Here is an 18,303-nt window from a genome sequence, read left to right as displayed (position 1 = left end):
AATCATTATTTTGCGCATAAAAGTATTCTCGTCGCTTTATAAAACTATGGTTGAACCACTGATGTAACCTTGGTACGTTTCTGGGTCTTGAACATGGCAGTTCCCTTGCTGTCAAGCTCTGGTTTCATCAAAAATATCTTCATTTGTGTTCAGAAGATGAACGAAGGTCTTACGGATTTAGAACGACATGAGGGTGAGTAATTAATATCAACTATCCCTTTAATCCAATTAAACGTGCATTTTGCCCAATTAACAGCCTACTATCATATTGCATAACTCCATGAGGTCAACAGGACACCGTTAAAGAGATGAGGCGGGGAATGGGCTTCTTTCTCTTTCACTGATTAGCAGAAGCGCGTGGTATTTTCTACCTCTGCACTCCCATAGGCCAATCGGAACGCCGTGTAACTTGGCCAGCCAATAAGATGAGAGGAATAACGCCGAGATCCCGGCCACTCATCACACTAACCAATAGGAGTGCGACCATGGATGTCAAGGATTGGTTGAATTCACCTCCAGGACGAGACTTCTACGTTCGAAAACAAACGCAGTCTAGAAAAAATTAATGCTAGTATTATACCCGAGTCATCTCAACTCGACGGTCAGTTTTTTTAGTTTACAATCAAGTATCTGCAGCAGAAACGTAAAAATCATGAAATATGGGAATACCAAGAGCAGATGGCAGCTGCACTCGTAGCCAACATGAAAAGCTAGCTTGCTAGCTTACAGACGAATTTCACTACGGACAAATCGAGCAAAACATTTGAAGGAAAGCCCGTCAGGTAAAATGCACTCTTTTGTTGGATACGCTAGCCCTGTTTTGACCATATTTTTTTATTATTCAAAATGAAATCTATGCTGTTAAAAGATTCCGTTTGGACTCTGGTGGTTGGCTTATGTTGTTCAGTGAGCTAACTGGACCCCTTTGGTTTGGGGTGAAGTCCGTTAACTCGGCTCTTCTGACAGTGATAAATGGCCCCTTGCGGCTCTGACCGTTAATAACCAGCAGTTACGAATGGGCAGAATAATTTATCCTTTGACCTCTAGTCAGGTATGTTGTTTAGTAAATACTAATTAGTACGATCAAAGCTGCTTGACGATTGATGAAGGTGTCTCTGTGAGACCATGCGGCATGTAACATTTACTGTAATCTTATTTTATTAACCCCTTGAGTGTCCTTGTAACATTATATAGCATTTTTCTCCGCCGTGCCGGTGATCTCAGCGCGAGTCGACAGTCCAGAGGTCTTGCTGAGCTGCTGTTAGTGTTTACACGCTCTTATTTTCACGCTCGAACTCGATTACAACTCAAGTGCCGAAGTGTTTTCTGACTGAATCGCTGCTCTGTAGTGCGACTCTTGACCTGTCAGTGGGAAGAATTACTCGTTTATTAATCGCCGAGAGGAGGATGTTTGCTTGCAAGATAGCTGCGAAAATCAACAGGGTTATAATAATGCACAATACCAAACAGCCACAATGCAATGTACATCAACGCCTCTATATCGGGTAAAGCAGCTGCAATGAACAGTAACTATATATATATATATATATATATATATATATATATATATATATATATATATATACATACATTGCATTGGAGTACAATAACAACATGAAAAGGGGAAAAAGACGGACCCCAATCTGTATTTTTTTTTATATATATATATATATGTATATGTTTCCCCACAAAATGCAATATTTTCATGTAGTAACCATGCTCTCTTGCATAAAAAAAAAAAAAAAAAAAAAAAAGTCAAAAAGAGACTGAGAAACATTCCTTTAACCACATGATTAAGTCATGCAGCACTGAGAAAAAAAAAAAAAACATAATCTAATTATATTTTTGACACTGTTCATGTGGCATGGTATAGATAGTACAATGTTCACTTTTCCGTTGAAGCTCAAGATACTCATTGGATCATCTCATATCACACTGGAGGACATTTGTGCATCTTTGCCACTGCTGCCATTTGGGGAAAACTTCACTTAGTTTTCACTCATTATAAAGAATTTTTAATGAACAAATAACAAGTATTTTCACTAGCGGCCCTAAGACGTTTTGGACACCACTTTATATAGGTGTCTTTGGCTGAAAGATGAAGGTTATATTTTATAAATCTGTGAGGAAAAATAGGATAATTGCTGTTGTTCTTCTCTGTCATGCTTGTGTAGTGTGACTTGCAGCTGTTTGAATGTGTAACTCACCAGCTTCGTTTTGTTCCAGCATGTTGATGGTGGGCGACCATGGAGGGATCTTATAGAATGAGTGTGAGAGAGCTTTGTGAGACAGATGATCTGGCCACGAGTCTGGTGCTGGATCCCTTACTGGGGTTTAGCACCCACAAGATGAACATAAGGTACTTATTATACTTGATTTGATTGAGCTACTGCTTTATGCATGATCAACAGTTTTTATGTACATTATAAAAAAAAAAAAAAGATTTGATTTAATTTTTTTCATTTTTGTTTATTATTCTGATAGTGAATGTTTCTTATGCTCACCAAGGCTGCACTGATTTGATAAAAAACTAAACCATAATATAATACATGTAGTAAAAGAAAACAGCATGTCAAATTAACTACACAAAATACAGCACGAGGGTTCAGTGCCCAGTGTGTGTGTGTGTTTATGTGTGTATATAATATACTTATAAGTATTGACCCCAGACTTTTAAACTGTAGTGTAAATGATAGATTAAATTAGATAGATAATTTGTAATAATTTTTTTACTTCTTTCATTATGTGAATGAAGTCCTCCCCCTGAGATCCGGCGATGGGGTTACCTCAGAGGGACACTACTGCGCTTCAAACGCACACATGACTTCCAGGCCACCTTTGATGCCCTGTTGGATGGGGAATGGGTCAGTGGCTACTTCACCGGGCTGGGTTCACACCGACAGGAGCTGCTAAAGCAGCATGTGAGTATCATATCCAAAATTGCTAAATGTCCGTTTTTTGCGGAAAAATCTTCACCAAAGAGGAATGTAAGAATGCTTGAATTGTTTTGAATGAGTAACTGTTGTTGTCTAGTGTAGTTACGATGGTTTGCCCTTTTTTCAGCATGTTTGTCTTTGCTAGATCAGTTGTTTGGCTTGCTGATGAGAACAGTCTCTCTGCACACACAGAGACCAAAAAAATAGTTTGCCTTACATAGACAAGGGAAGGGAAATTATAGATTTTTTGTGATCAATTGAAATCTTTATTAAACCAATCCTGAGACTTTCTTGAACTAAAAATTGTCAAAATTAATCTTTTACTTTTATTAAAGACAAGCACTTTACTATTATTCAAGTAATATAATTAATGTCTTTGAACTTGCTCCTCTCTTTTCTTTAGATGTATCGCTATATGACTGCATTTCTGTTGGACAGTGGAGTGAACATTGAGCCATGTAACCGCTATTCTTCTGAAACGAATGGAGCCAAAATCACATCCACCCGACACTGGTTAGAATCACTGTTTTGTTTTTAAATCATAAATTAAAACTCAGCATTTTATGATTATTGAATCCTAACACACAATAAACTGGTCTACTTTCTAAGTTCTGTTAACCACCATATTGAAGCATATAAAAATGGTGAATTCTCTAGGCTTGTGGGAGAACGGGTAGAGGTGCTGCAGGGCTGTATAGCAGAGCTGAGTCCTGAGGATAGTGCGGTCCTCCGAGCAGGAGTAAATGACTTCAGCGTCATGTACTCCATGCGCAAGAGATGTGCTCAGCTTTGGCTGGGGCCGGCTGCTTTCATCAATCATGGTGAGATAGCCCATATGCATATACTGATCAGTAATATTATTTTTCAAAATACGTTCTGTGGTAGTAATTTATTTTTTTTTTTTTCCTCTCTTTCATTTTTATTGTGGGGAGAAGACTGCAGACCCAACTGTAAGGTAAGATACTGAATTATTAGTTTTGCTTTAGCGGTGAATCTTTTGAATTGCTTAGTTTTAAGTAAGACCTTGTATATCTGTAATGTATCTTGTAGCCTAAATGCACAATTGATTTGTTAGACTTGTCGGTAAAGTTTGTTTAACTAGGTCTCGCTAGATCTGATAGAAGTGATTCAGGGGTTTTGCTTTCAGTTTTTATATTTGCATTCATTCTATAATGTATCTGTAATGTAATCTTTAGTACAAATTACAGATTCAACATCTGCATGCAGTCAATTGATTCGTGGATGTGTTGAGGTGTGCTTAGAGTATTTGGTATGGCGTATCTGTGTGTGATGCACTTTTTGGTCAAATCCCCATTTTATCTTAACAAGAATCTGGTATATCACAGTAGATATATGCAAGTGGTGAAATGCAGCTTAATGGACCTGTCACTGTCTGTTTTCTCTTTAATAATTATCAAAGAGCAGTGTTAACAAGATAAAGATAACAACCGTTTACTGCTTTAGTGGCTTTAATAAGCCTTTTAAGAACACCTTTTTTTTTTCTTGTCGTTTGTTTCTGTTGTCCATGTAGTTTCTTTTTTTAATTATTATTGAAATAGTAAGGAGTGTGTTCAATAAAACCGTTTTTGCTCTGGTATCATATTTTTTTTTTTCAGAATTGACATGTCACTGGTATTGGTATGAATTACTGAATTTTTGGTATCATGACAACCCTAGCAATGATAATGCAAGCAGAAGTGATTATCTGGAAATTGCCGTTTGTTCTCTGAGCCATGTGGTAGGATAAACTTAAGACAATGTGCTGTTTTGTTGTAAAGGGAAGAGAAAAAAAGGTATACTGCTTAAGGGCACTGTTGCAGACATGAACATTTCTCTTGTGTCCGTTTTCTTATGCACATCCACATATATTCTAATCAGGTTGTGTTAACTTAAAATATTGTAATTTACAGGATTTTAAAAAACACTTACAGATAATTTCCAACACTGTTGATTATTTTTGACATATAAATAAATAAACATTTAAACCTAACTCATATTTTTAATTTTAACACTTTGTATGAGATGTAGATGTGATCTCTCTCTCTCTCTCTCTTTGTGTATTTATTATTATTGTTATACACAGATGTGTGTGTGTATAATATATATATAACGCTACTGTTCAAAGATTCCGAATTAAGATTAAATTTTTTTTTTTTGCACATTTTGATTTAGCAAAGATGCTTCAAATTGCTAAAAGTGTCAGCACCAATTCAGCATAATAGAATGATTTCTATAGGATAATGACTGAAGAAGATTCAGCTATTATTGGGAAAAATAAATTTAAAAATGTATTAAAATAGAACAATTTTACTTTTTTTTTAATAATATTTCAGTTTCTGTATTTTTGCTCAAATACATTTTAGGTGACTTCAAAAAAAAAAAATTCATACTGACTTCAAACTTTTGAACCGTAGTTTATATGTAAATTCAACATCCATATAACATGACAAACAGTACTATTATTTTAAAATGTGCAAATTTTTATTTGAAGTGTGTATTATCCATTTGATAGTTTTAAAAATTTTACTTTTATTTATTTGATATCACTTTTTATTCCTAACAGGGCAACACCCTTTTTTTAATTACATTTCCTTAATTTGTTTTCACTTGTTTCCTGGCATATGACTAAATAGATTAGTCAAACAGTGTATACTGAAAAGTAATTTGCTCATGCTGTTTCTGTTCCTCTTATTAGTTTGTCCCTGGAGATAAGAATGGAGCTTGTGTAAAAGTGGTGCGGCCCATCTCGCCGGGGGAGGAGATTACCTGTTACTATGGGGACAGCTTTTTTGGGGAGAATAATGAAATGTGTGAATGTTGCACATGTGAGAGGTGAGAGATTATATGTTAATACTGCTTCAAGGCCATCTGCTTTGGATGTTGTAGTTATGTTTGATCTGTAATGCACAATTATCTCAATGGATGCTTGTAATTGGTCTTAACTGTATTAGGTTTCAATGTCAATTAGGTTTCTAATGGCAGAAATAGATTTATAAGCCTTTTAAATCTGCTTTTATCACAACTCTCTTTATCCAATCTGTGCAGGAGAGGAGAGGGATCTTTTAAGAAGAGAGACCAGTCACCAGATGAGGCTTGCTCCGTGGATCCTTCAGGACAAAAATATGAGTTCAGAGAGACCGACCTAAGGCTTAACAGGAATAGGGGAAATGGCACCCCAAAGCCATTTCTCACTGTATCAAACTCCGGTATGTTTGCTTTACCATTCATCTTTAGTTATTTTCTTATTACTTGTGTCCTGGAGTAAAATGTGTATTTTCGGAATTTAAAATGACAAAGAATGTTATTAAAAGCATACCATGCAATTTTTTTTTTTTTTTTAATAAAGAAAATTATTATTATAATTTTATTACTGCCGATCACTTAACTCTGGCTGTCTATCCTTCTTGTCTCATTCTCTTGTCAGCTTTGCCAATGAGGAATACATTTTCCCAACGGACAAAGAGGAACGCCCTTGTTTTGAGCAAGATGAGAAAGACTGATAGGTGGAGGAGGGAGGAGCAATGCAAACAGGTGGAAAAGAGAACCCAAAACCTCTTATCATCTTTCCCTCACCTGAAGCTAAAGGAGCTGAGCATCTGCCTCTATCAGCACAGCACAAATTTCCTATTAAGCTGTAAGGACCCCTTGAGCAAAGAAAGGGCCCTGCTATACCTAATTGAGAAAGAGCGACCAAAACCAGAGAGGATCACAAGGAACAGCAAATCTGTCTCTCCACCACTTAGTAGTGCTAACATAAATGGACCGGAGGAGAGAAAAGATGAGGATGGAGAAATGTTAAATGAAGACCCTGTCATTCAATTTAAACCCTTTACTCTTGGATGTGTTTCCAGTGTACATGAAAGAGACAGCATGAAGGCCAAGGGACGTAACATCGATGCATCATCTGTCAGAATTGTCCACCAGGGCATTTCTTCAAGGACCAGGAATATTCTTCATAGTCGTCTTAGCAGGTTCCAGAAAAGGAGTCGATCTAAACTCTCCAGATTCAACAAAAGGGGGACCAGACTGATCAAATCGATCTCTAAACTCTCTACAGGGCAAAATGAATGCTCTGACTCACTGACACAAGATGGAAAGCAGCAAAAGGGAAGTGAGGTTGAGTCCAAGGATAATACTAACCCTGTATTAATCTCTCCAGGTAAACCTTGTACTGATAAATGTGTACACATTGGAGACACTGGAACTAACATTGACAAATCATCACAAACAGAGAGCACGGTGAACAGCGAGACGCAGCAGAGAGTCTTTAGGGATTGCCTCAGGGAAGTGGCTGGTGACAGGACACACATCAGCGGTTCCATTGCTTCTAGGGCAGGTGATGTTAGTGCTTGTGTAGCTTCAGAAACCTCAGGGGATAACAAGCAAAAGCACAGGCAGTCTGTCTGTTCTAGTGCTGTAAGCGTTACACCCTCCATGTCTTCAGCATCTGTTAATAGTCCTGTCTCTCTCCTCTCAGGGTTAAATCGTTACCTCAGAGTCAGTCTGGTCAGGGTTGCTGTCCCAGGAAAGCCAGAAGTTGAAAGTACAGGTGAGAGGAAGGCAGACAGTACAAGAGACAAAGTTACAGTACCAGCAGCAGCATCAGTACATCAGAGCAAAAAATTTAATGGGAGCAAAGAAAGCAATATACAAGGTAAGAAAGGGGTGAAGGAGTTGTATTTCACACCAGTAAATATAGAGAGTGCAGATAAGTACTTAAAAGTAACATGTGATATAGAGACTGGCAAAAATGCAGTCACACAGCTTGTTGTGAAAGAACTTGTGTATGCTAAGGATAGCCACAGTGAGTATGAAATTGAAGGTAAGCAAGGTGATAAAGTTGCAACAGTCACATCTGCTGAAGTCACACTTTCCAAAAACTCTGAAGATGCTGTAAAGAAACTGAAAGGAGCAGACCAGGATAAGAAACAAAAACATGTTGAGAGCATAGCTAAGATGCAAGATAAAGAAAGCAGCATCAAGAAGCAGGAAGAAGTAATTGTTGAGAGAAATTACTTGGAAAAGAAAGTGTTAACCACACGTTTTGGTAGCAGGACCATTGTTGTTAAAGAGGCAAGGGTACTGTTGACTGATATTAGAAAGAGTTTGAGTTGCAAGTTTACTCAACATCCTAATGACTACCAACCTCCGTGCAGTTACAGTGGTATAGGAGAAGCTGATAACATGAAGACACTATTACTTGCTGACAATAAAGAGACAAAGGACAAGCATGATACACATCATAACAAAAATGAGCACCCTAATCAAGTACTTACGGCAGCCGATCATCCAAATATACATGAAGATACTCAAGAGAGACCATCAGAAAGCGCTTTGATTTCCTCAGAACCTTCATCCATGTGCATGGTTTCTCTGGATTATAGTCACCAAAGCAACATTCCCCTAAAGAAACGGGCTTTTCGAGAATCACTTGATACAGACCCAGAACAGGATGTTAATGTACCTGCAACACCGTGTACTGATGGCAGTAAAGGCAAAGAACCCAACTCGGACAATATGTTACCTAAGCCAAGTGAAACCAGCAGTGTCGAATCAACATTAATGAAATGTTCAATACCTGAGTCAAGTTTAACTCTCAAAGACAATGTTGGCATTGAGTCCAAAAAGCGTGGCTCATCCAAGTTGATAAAGACTTTGGCTAAACAATACTGTAAAGGTCTTCAGAGTGCTCATCGTGGACCAGGCAAAAACGATGGCCGAGTTCCTGAATACAGGGATAGCACGAGTAAAGTACATGTTCGTGAGCGGACAATCAATGACCCTAAGAGTGAAACATCCAAAATTACAGAAGCAGTCAAATGCAATATGGGAGAGGAGAACAAAGCAAAAAGTGACAAAGGATTAGGAGGAGGAAATAAAAGACCAGGGGACTGTGAGATCACGGATAATATTAAACATGCCATTATAGATGAGTTGTCTATCTCAAATGATTTGGATAAGATGGAAGAAGAGCAGAGGTTAAACGTCAGAATCCGCCTTAAGAGGAAAAGAGGAAAGGAGTGGGCAATGGAGTGTACAGATGAGGCAAAAAGTGTTGTGGACAAATCAAGCCCACACCAATGCTTGGCTTTAGTTGACCCTTTCAGTGCCATTTTGGATACGGTCTCGATTTTAAATGCAGAAATGGAGAGGATTCGGGGTCATGGGGAGGCTGATAATGGCGTAGGTTTAGAGAAAGCCACCAAAGCAGTTCAAGACGTCCTAGAACATTGCAGAAAAGAATGTGCAGCTAAGCCAAGTAAAAGACAACAAAACGCATCAGCTGTTCACATTAACAAGAATGTTAGTACACCAAACGAAATTGTTCAAGACCGTATTGATGTTACTGACAAGCAGCTACAACAAAAATCATCTAGTCCAAAAATTGAGACAGACAGTGATGACATTAAACCGTTACCTCTGATTAGATTGTGCAGGAGAGCTGAAGGCAAGTGGGAGGTGGAGTGGAAAGAAGCTCACAGTGAAGATGGGAGCACTGATACTTTGCACAGGGAGCCAAAGAAATTAACATCTGTCTTTTCTACACCAGCAATAGTAGAACAGATGCCTCTCTGCAAAGTTAAAGAGGAAAACTCGTCTCAATGCCAGCAACAAATGGTGGGGCGTTGTTGTAACAAGGGGACAGAGACCTTCAGAGATCCACAGAGTTTTGAGACTTCACCCTTATCAATATCCCTTTCACCTTTGTCTCTTTACTCTCCCTGTTATGATGGGCTGGCAGGAGTTAGTCATGTCAGTGGGGGTATTGAAGCAAAAGCGAATGTAAGGGAGCATGTGTCAGACACTCTCGAAAGTTTTAAGACTGGAGTTAGAACTGACAACAAAGGAAGGGATGACAGTTGCTTGAGCCACAATTTGTTTCAGATTAATAAAAGTCTGTCAAACTTCCAGGCTCTTAGCCAGTCACATGTATTTGAGAAAAGTGTGCCCACTAACACCAGTGCAACCTCCTCTCAGATTCAGTCTCCTTCCATTTCTCCCTTTACCTCAGAGTGTAGCTTTAGTAACTATTCTGAAGATGTGCTTGACTTTCCATGTTTAAATCTTGAAAGCTACGATCAGATGCCTGCTCAAAACAACTTGGCAAGCTCTTTAATAGATTACTGTCCTGGTGATCCACATAACACTGGGTCCTTCAGCAGCCCCTTTTCCCAAAGTCCCACTGATGCATGGGATCCGGAGACCCCTTACCTAGGATCACCAAGCCCAGTGAGTAACTTTAGTAGTGGTGAGGAGCTAAGTTTCCCTGATATTGTGTTTGCTCAGTCTGACATATCCTCATCTATTGGTGCATCTCAACTGCTCTTCAAAGATAAGTTGTGTAATACAGCCACGAGTTCTGCTCCTCTTCAAGACCCAGAGAAAGATCTGTACTTGTCTGATGGTGAGTTGTCCAAAACTCCCATAGAGCTCCAGGTCAAGGAAGATTCCGCAACACAGTTTCTCCCCAAAGACTTGACAATGTTTAACAATGCCTCTACAAGTGCTAAACAACCTGGGCACCCAACTGTGCGAATTCATCCTCAGGATAAAAGATTTAACTTCCTTGATTCCATTATTAACACAAAGTCCTCTGAGTCATACCTTGCTAAAATTGACATTAAAGACAAAATTCATGGACCTCTCAACTTGCATAGCTCAAAAGCTAAATCCGAATCTGTTTTTCGAAACCAGTCAACACAAAGTCTGCATGGTGCCGGGCCTCACAGTAACCTTGTTACACCCTTCCATTCACTTCACGCAGGAAATAAGTCAACCTCACTTGCTGATTATCCAGGTGCATTCAATTCTGGTAATGCACTTTTTAGTAGCAATGACAAGAAGCTTCCTTTTTTTCCATACCCCAAGAATGTCATTAAAGCAGAGGAAGGTCAGAATGCTTGTCGAATTTCTGTGGCTGCAGGCAACTCGAAATCTCTCAACAACATGGAAAGCATCTATGCTTGTCCGGGTCCATCAAGTTCTCACAGTGGAAAAGAGTATTCTGCTAGATGTCCTAATGCGGAGTTCTCAAGATTGGCTGAAAATCTGCAAAAAAACCCAAAGAACATCGCGTCCAAACAGTACCCTGCTAATCCTGGTCTACAAGGTGATCGCATTCACCCTGTTTATTTCATCAGCTCTAGCAAAACCAATACAAACATCTTCAAGAACATAAAGCCCCAGATCTCAAGGAATGATAAAGATCCATCCTTGCCCTCCACATATTTATTTCCCTCAGCTCAAGGTTCTCAATGTTACAGTAGAACTCAAAGCAAATTCTCAAAATTGGAAAAACCCCATGCCGTTGTGGCTCCCACTCAAAACACTCAACTTTCTGGAGTGTCTTCTGTCCAGCCCAATAAGAATCAGATGTGTTCAAACATTTCTCACTGTAATTCTTCGGATTTCAACTTCAGCTCCACTCTTTCTCCTCCTGCATCGCAGCACAGCAGTACTCATCTGGGATACAGAGAATCCTCCATCCCTGGGGTCCCTTTGATTAAAACTCAGTCAACCACCTTTGAACACGGTCAACCTCCTCACCAGTCTTACATAGTGAACTTTACCGGAGATCATTCTGTGACTCTGGGGTATAGTGAGAATGGTGAAAGTTTGAATTATACTGGTTCAGGACCTGCAAATTACACTTACCATTGTCTCATGGAGCCATCGGGAACTCAAGGAAGGCTGGTTGTAGAAGCATGTGGTCACTCAAACTTCTCACCTTCTCCCTCTCCGAGTAGGTTTGCAGGGTCTAAAGTCCACGGGGGCCAAGTCGGTAAGGATCAGCAGCATCAGGGGACTGGAACTCACCCATGTAATTCTCTACACTTCTCCACCTCTCACTCGCAAAGCACCCCCATAATGGATCGCAAGCCTAAGAGACTTAGGCTTGTGGTGACTGACGGTACAGTGGATCTGGACCTACAGTATACTGATTAATGTCGCTAACATGCTGAGACTTTATTTATTTATAACAACTTCAGTGTAAGAGGTTCTTTTTTGTTTTCATTACACTGAAAACTAAATTTATGATTTCTGTAAAATGTCCTGTTCCTTAGCATCAAAAGAGTTTTCTTTAAATATTTAAAGACATATTTTTATTAGCACACTTGCCTAATTATTGGTATGCTACATGATGAATTTTGTTTAGTACCTTATTGTAGAAGATACAATTATTTTCATGCTAGTGGTGTCTGTATTAGAACAGAGGAAAATAGATATTCTGGTGGTCCTGTAATACATAAGATTTTCCACATGATGGAGATGTTGTCTGCAATGTGGAAATTCTCTCTTATTTCCTCCTAGCCTTTTCAGTTCAGAGTTGCAAGAAAAGTAAGCTTGGCTGGCAAATTGCACCGCTTAGTGGGTAAGCACATGAAGGACCAGAGCAGAGATCATGTGCTTTTAATTTAGGGTTGTTTAAATGCCCATCTGTCAAGTTGAATAAGAATGTGTACCACTGACTGCACAACTATTTGTACAAAGTATGACAAACACATATTTTGAGCAGCTCTCAGGTGTCCTGTTTTTGGTTTAGGGATTCCTGCATGTCATAAAAAAAATGCAGCAGCTGCTACATTAAATGCATACAAATCACAGATATTCCAGCATCTTCACAATCTGTGATGTCATTAATTTGAATAGCATCCGATCATTTCCAAGGAAATCACACACACTTTGCAAGCACAAATGTGTTTTGGCATTGGATGCTTTTTTAAACACCAAGCATTTATCTATATCAGATTCATGGGGTTTGTATCATATTGGGTATTGCTTTGGTACTTTGGGTCAATGCATAATTAATTAGTTACCACTTGTATTACTCTAGAGAGATGTTTAGTGCCCTTTGGAGCTGATCCTTAATCAGACTCGCTTAACATTTATAGAATATTGTTACTATAATGTACTGTAGTCCTGTAGGTCACCAAGCCATCATCTTTGACTCTATATTGTGTGTGTGGGTGTGTGTTTTATGACCTACCAGTACATGTCAGATATGGAATGCGTCTGTTGGTTTCTTCTCATTTTTAACAGTTGCAGACCTGAGCGAGCCCTGGGCTGTCCTACATGTTTGACGTAGTTGTGTTAAGCCTTGCCTTGGTCTATAAAAAGCCAGTGTATTAATAATATTTATTTCAATGTGTTCTTAATATGGTGCTTCAATATAACTTAATTTTTTGATTGTACTGAACTTAATGTATATTACAGTTTTATTAATATCTACAGTTCAGATGTCTTTTTTCCGGTATGTCTTGTATGGCCGTCCTGTTTGTTACTTAGGACATTTGAGATACATTTTAAATTGTAATGTTCAACTGTAAAATTGTAAAAAAATGAAATTAAGGCAATTAAAATGAAATGATTTTAAATGAAACCGTTCATGGTATTTTAGTATGCTGACATGTAACATCTCCTTGAAAATATTATTTCTTTTGGAAGGGGCCAAAATATATATATATTTTAATTCTAATTGATATATTATTGTGCTATATTGTAAATGCATTGATTAGGACTTGTATAGTTTCATTAAGAGACCTCATATTCATTCATTGGTGTTCCTGAAGAGCACTACTAAGTTTTTCTTCAAGGTTACAAGGTCTGATTTGGCCTAATTGCTCCAAAGACTATATAAATGATTAGCCATAGAAGGGAGAAGGGAACATAAAAATAATATGCATATCATGTACAAATGCGTAAGGGTTATGTATATGTTTGCACATTTGAGGTGTTCCACCCACAATACATCTTTATCTTAAGCACTGTCTTTTATCAGTCACTGCAGCTCATTTAGATTTAACCTGTCGCTGAGCATTTTTTGTTCCTTCCCTTCTTTTCATCTTATTTGGTTTGTCTTTACATGCATTTTTTTACATGCACTTTATTTTTCTGCTTTCCGAATAGCTTACATCCTAAATTTTAAATCCTCAATTTTGATGTTTTTTTTTCCCTCCTTTTTGTTTTCGACATCTTCCTCCAAGCTATTTGGCTGCCTACGTTCCATTTTGACTTTTTACCTTTGACTTCTACCTTTTGGACCTTTTTTTTTTTTTTCTATGCATGCTATCCTTTCACCCAGCTACTGTACTTCTTTTTCTTCCTCATCCCTCAGTCTTTCTTTTAACCCTTTGTCCAGTTCCTTTCCATTTCATATTGCTTGTTCATACCCTTTCCCCATTCATGACCCATTTTCTGTTCTCTGAACAGTGAGCAGAGGGTTAACTCTGAAGCCAAGTGGAACAGCTTTTTTCATAACGAGGACACGGGCAGCAAGGCAGTAGATAGAAAGTGAGGCAGAAGGGCTGAACCTTTGAGACACTGCGGAAAACACTGTAGGACCCAAAAACATTGCCGCATCATTAGGACTTCCTTTGTGCAGACTTTATTCATAAATCTGGTCTCCACTTTATTGTTAAAGCAGATGATGAAAGATCTAACATGCAACTCAAGCTATTGACTCAGTTCTGGTGACCCAAGGTTTTGCTTCTTTTGAAGATACTGCCTTGCTCACTGACAGATATTACAAGCAGATTTTTTTGTCACAAAAGAGATGTACAGTTGCATCCTCCATTTTATATTCCTTCAATGTGAGACAGGCACTAGCCCGTTTGATTCATCTGTGCTTTCTTCTCTTTTTGAATTATTCAGCTATCCTTTCCTACACCCAACCATCCTTTCTCACTCCCTCCTACCTTCCTGTACACATAATGTTACTAAACATTTACCGTTTAAAATGGAAAAATGAACCTTTCCATCTGTTCCCTCGTGGTAACTCCAACATATCTCTCCATCCCCGTTTCATGCTTGTTCTGACAAATGAGATAGATCTATTAAAGGATGTTTCTTAATAATTGTTACATGATTTACAGTGGGTACGGAAAGTATTCAGACATCCTTAATTTTTCACTCTTTGTTATATTGCAGCCATTTGCTAAAATCATTTAAGTTAATTTTTTCCCCTCATTAAATGTACACACAGCACCCCATATTGACAGAAAAACACAGAATTTTCGTCATTTTTGCACATTTATTAAAAAAGAAAAACCAAAAAATCACATGGTCCTAAGTATTCAGACCCTTTGCTCAGTATTTAGTAGAAGCACCCTTTTGATCTTTTTGGGAAAGATGCAACAAGTTTTTCACACCTGGATCTAGGGATCCTCTGCCATTCCTCCTCGCAGATCCTCTCCAGTTCTGTCAGGTTGGATGGTAAACGTTGGTGGACAGCCATTTTCAGGTCTCTCCAGAGATGCTCAATTGGGTTTAAGTCAGGGCTCTGGCTGGGCCATTCATGAACAGTCACAGAGTTGTTGTGAATCCACTTCTTCGTTATTTTAGCTGTGTGCTTAGGGTCATTGTATTGTTGGAAGGTGAACCTTTGGCCCAGTCTGAGGTCCTGAGCACTCTTGAGAAGGTTTTCGTCCAGGATATCCCTGTACTTGGCCGCATTCATCTTTCCCTCGATTACAACCAGTCATCCTGTCCCTGCAGCTGAAAAACACCCCCACAGCATGATGCTGCCAACACCATGCTTCACTGTTGGGACTGTATTGGACAGGTGATGATCAGTGCCTGGTTTCCTCCACACATACCGCTTAGAATTAAGGCCAAAAAGTTTAAAAAAGTTTTTTTAAATCACGGGAAGTCGTGGCCTAATGGTTAGAGAGTCAGACTGGCAATTGAAAGGTTGTGAGTTCGAGTCTCGGGCCGGCAGGAATTGTGGGTGGGGGGAGTGCATGTACAGTTCTCTCTCCACCTTCAATACCACGACTTAGGTGCCCTTGAGCAAGGCATCAAACCCCCAACTGCTCCCCGGGCGCTGCAGCATAAATGGCTGCCCACTGCTCTGGGTGTGTGTTCACAGTGTGTGTGTGTGTGTTCACTGCTCTGTGTGTGTGCACTTCAGATGGGTTAAATGCAGAGCACAAATTCTGAGTATGGGTCAACATACTTGGCTGAATATCATGTCACTTTCACTTTCACTTTATATTGGTCTCATCAGACCAGAGAATCCTTCAGGTGTGTTTCAGCAAACTCCAAGGGGGCTTTCATGTGTCTTGCACTGAGGAGAGGCTCCCGTCAGGCCTCTGCCATAAAACCCCGACTGGTGGAGGGCTGCAGTGATGGTTGACTTTCTAAAACTTTCTCCCATCTCCATACTGCATCTCTGGAGCTCGGCCACAGTGATCTTTGGGTTCTTCTTTACCTCTCTCACCAAAGCCCCTTTCACACTGCACGTCGGACCCGCAATATTCCCGTAACATTGCCTGGTCGCCTTCTGTGTGAAAGCAACCACGTCCCGGAATTGATTACCGAATCGAACCCGGGTCGGGGACCTAGTAACATTGCGGTAATCGATCCGGAACGAGCGCTGTGTGAACAAAAGCCAGATCTAATTCCGTATCGAAGTGATGACGCGCGTTATCGCGCGACTCTTTTACCGGCTGTTTTGAAGGAAGATCAACATTCGCGACGAAAACATATGTGCAAACTGTAATGAAGCAGAGATCAGTTAGTTCCTCACTTTCCGCGCTGACGCAGAGACCGTTTGCTTGCTTCAGTTAAAGTATAACGTGCCAAGCGTTGTCGACTCGTACATTACACGTCACGCGCTGATGTCACGTGTCGTTACGGGATCTTCAAGGGTTGTGTGTGAAAGCACGCACATAAACCCGGGTCATCACTGGCAGTGTGAAAGTGCCAAATCTAACGACCAGAGAACAATTACAGGAACACTTTACCCCTGTATTTGCCGGAATGGCAGTGTGAAAGGGGCTCAAGGCTCTTCTCCCCCGATAGCTCAGTTTGGCCGGACGGCCAGCTCTAGGAAGGGTTCTGGTCGCCCCAAACATCTTCCATTTAAGGATTGTGGAGGCCACTGTGCTCTTAAGAACATTAAGTGGAGCAGAATTTTTTTTTGTAACCATGGCCAGATCTGTGCCTTCCCACAATTCTGTCTCTGAGCTCTTCAGGCAGTTCCTTTGACCTCATGATTCTCATTTGCTCTGACATGCACTGTGAGCTGTAAGGTCTTATGTAGACAGGGCTTTCCTGTGGCTTTCCTAATCAAGTCTAGTCAGTATAATCAAACACAGCTTTAATAAATCTGCAAAAATGTCAACAATTCTGTGTTTTTCTGTCAATATAGGGTGCTTTGTGTACATTGAGGGGAAAAAAAGAACTTAAATGATTTTAGCAAATGGCTGCAATATAACAGAGTTAAAAATTTAAGGGGGTCTGATTACTTTCCGTACCGACTGTATATTTTGTAATGAATCAATTATCAGAATCATATTCCTTAATTTTTATGAGGTCCAGTCATTAAGTATTTTCTGCTAGAAGGCTTTATTTTATGTTTTTTGCCTCTTTGTCTAATTTTAAGGTAATGATGCTGCAGTTCAACATTCAGATTCAAGAGCCTCTCCAGAATATTGTATGATGTATCGACTGTAAGGGGTACTAAAAGTATAACATCAGCTCTAAATGAAGAATCAGTGACCTCTCTATGAGAGCCGTGCATATGGCGCTGTTTACAGAGACCCGGAGCAGCCTTAAAGCTTGTTGTCATATTCACAGAGGGCGGAAATGGATGGATAATAGATAAGTAGAGAAGAGCAGGCACTTTCACCCCTTTAGATTTGAAACAGGCAGACTTTCATACAGTATTAGTGTCTGTAGAGATTGAAATCGATCCATGAATCCTTTCCTTAACTGGACGTTCAAGTTCTACAATCTCTGAATGCTAATTTAGCAGAAAAAAAAATGTATATGGAATTACCTGCCCTATGACTTTAAGGAATTTGTAGGATGTATCAATCAGTGTCTTTTGCCAATGGTTTTGAGCATGTCTGCTGGAGATAGTATTATCAAAGACAGTTTGCGTTAATGTAATATGCAAATGCATTATTTTTTTTAAGAACTTGGACTTGATAGACTGAGTTGGTAAAGTCACAGGTGTACAACAACTACACTTAATTCTCAGAAACAGTTGTGCGGTGAAGGAAAAGGGAGAAAAGGAAGTGCATTGAATCTTAAAGAAAAAGATGGGTTGAAAGAATCTGCTCTTGAAGAGATACTGGATGAGTAAGGAAAGATGTATGGAGGAGTTTCAGAGACACAGCACCTAGTGCTGTAAAGTAAAGTAAATAGTAGAAGTGATGAAAGCTTAATAACGACTGGATGAAAATTGTGAGGGATGGAAGCAAGGAGGTTAAAAGCACGACTGGTGAGAAAGAACCATAAAGTAATTCCTGAGAAATATTTGCCCTAGTAGTAGGAGACATGAAAAGAAGTGATGGAGCTATGAAGGCAAGACTTTTCAGTGGAGAAATGTGTTTGACAATAGCAGGGGCATGAAGAAATG

General features: G+C 39.4%; 1 protein-coding gene across 4 annotated transcripts; it reads left to right on the top strand.

Annotated features, from left to right (window-relative positions):
* The first annotated feature begins 479 nt into the window (after window positions 1-479).
* LOC127949214 (serine-rich adhesin for platelets) lies at window positions 480-13,317 on the top strand. 4 transcript variants are annotated; one of them, XM_052546269.1, is made up of 11 exons: window positions 480-782; window positions 2,227-2,359; window positions 2,756-2,921; window positions 3,340-3,449; window positions 3,594-3,757; window positions 3,872-3,891; window positions 5,632-5,768; window positions 5,982-6,142; window positions 6,361-7,095; window positions 7,168-7,272; window positions 7,414-13,317. In XM_052546269.1, exons 2-11 carry the CDS (start codon window positions 2,247-2,249, stop codon window positions 11,880-11,882), a joined length of 6,180 nt encoding a protein of 2,059 aa, XP_052402229.1. In that variant the 5' UTR covers window positions 480-782; window positions 2,227-2,246; the 3' UTR covers window positions 11,883-13,317. The 4 variants fall into 4 exon arrangements, with proteins under 4 accessions (XP_052402229.1, XP_052402215.1, XP_052402221.1 ...); XM_052546255.1 differs by having other exon boundaries at window positions 7,168-13,317; XM_052546261.1 differs by having other exon boundaries at window positions 6,361-7,272.
* The last annotated feature ends 4,986 nt before the right edge of the window (window positions 13,318-18,303 follow it).

This window comes from Carassius gibelio, chromosome A3 (assembly GCF_023724105.1).
Source record: "Carassius gibelio isolate Cgi1373 ecotype wild population from Czech Republic chromosome A3, carGib1.2-hapl.c, whole genome shotgun sequence".
NCBI classification, from domain to species: Eukaryota; Metazoa; Chordata; class Actinopteri; order Cypriniformes; family Cyprinidae; genus Carassius; species Carassius gibelio.
Note: the sequence above shows the minus strand (reverse complement) of the source record. Positions and strands in the feature narration are given on the sequence as shown.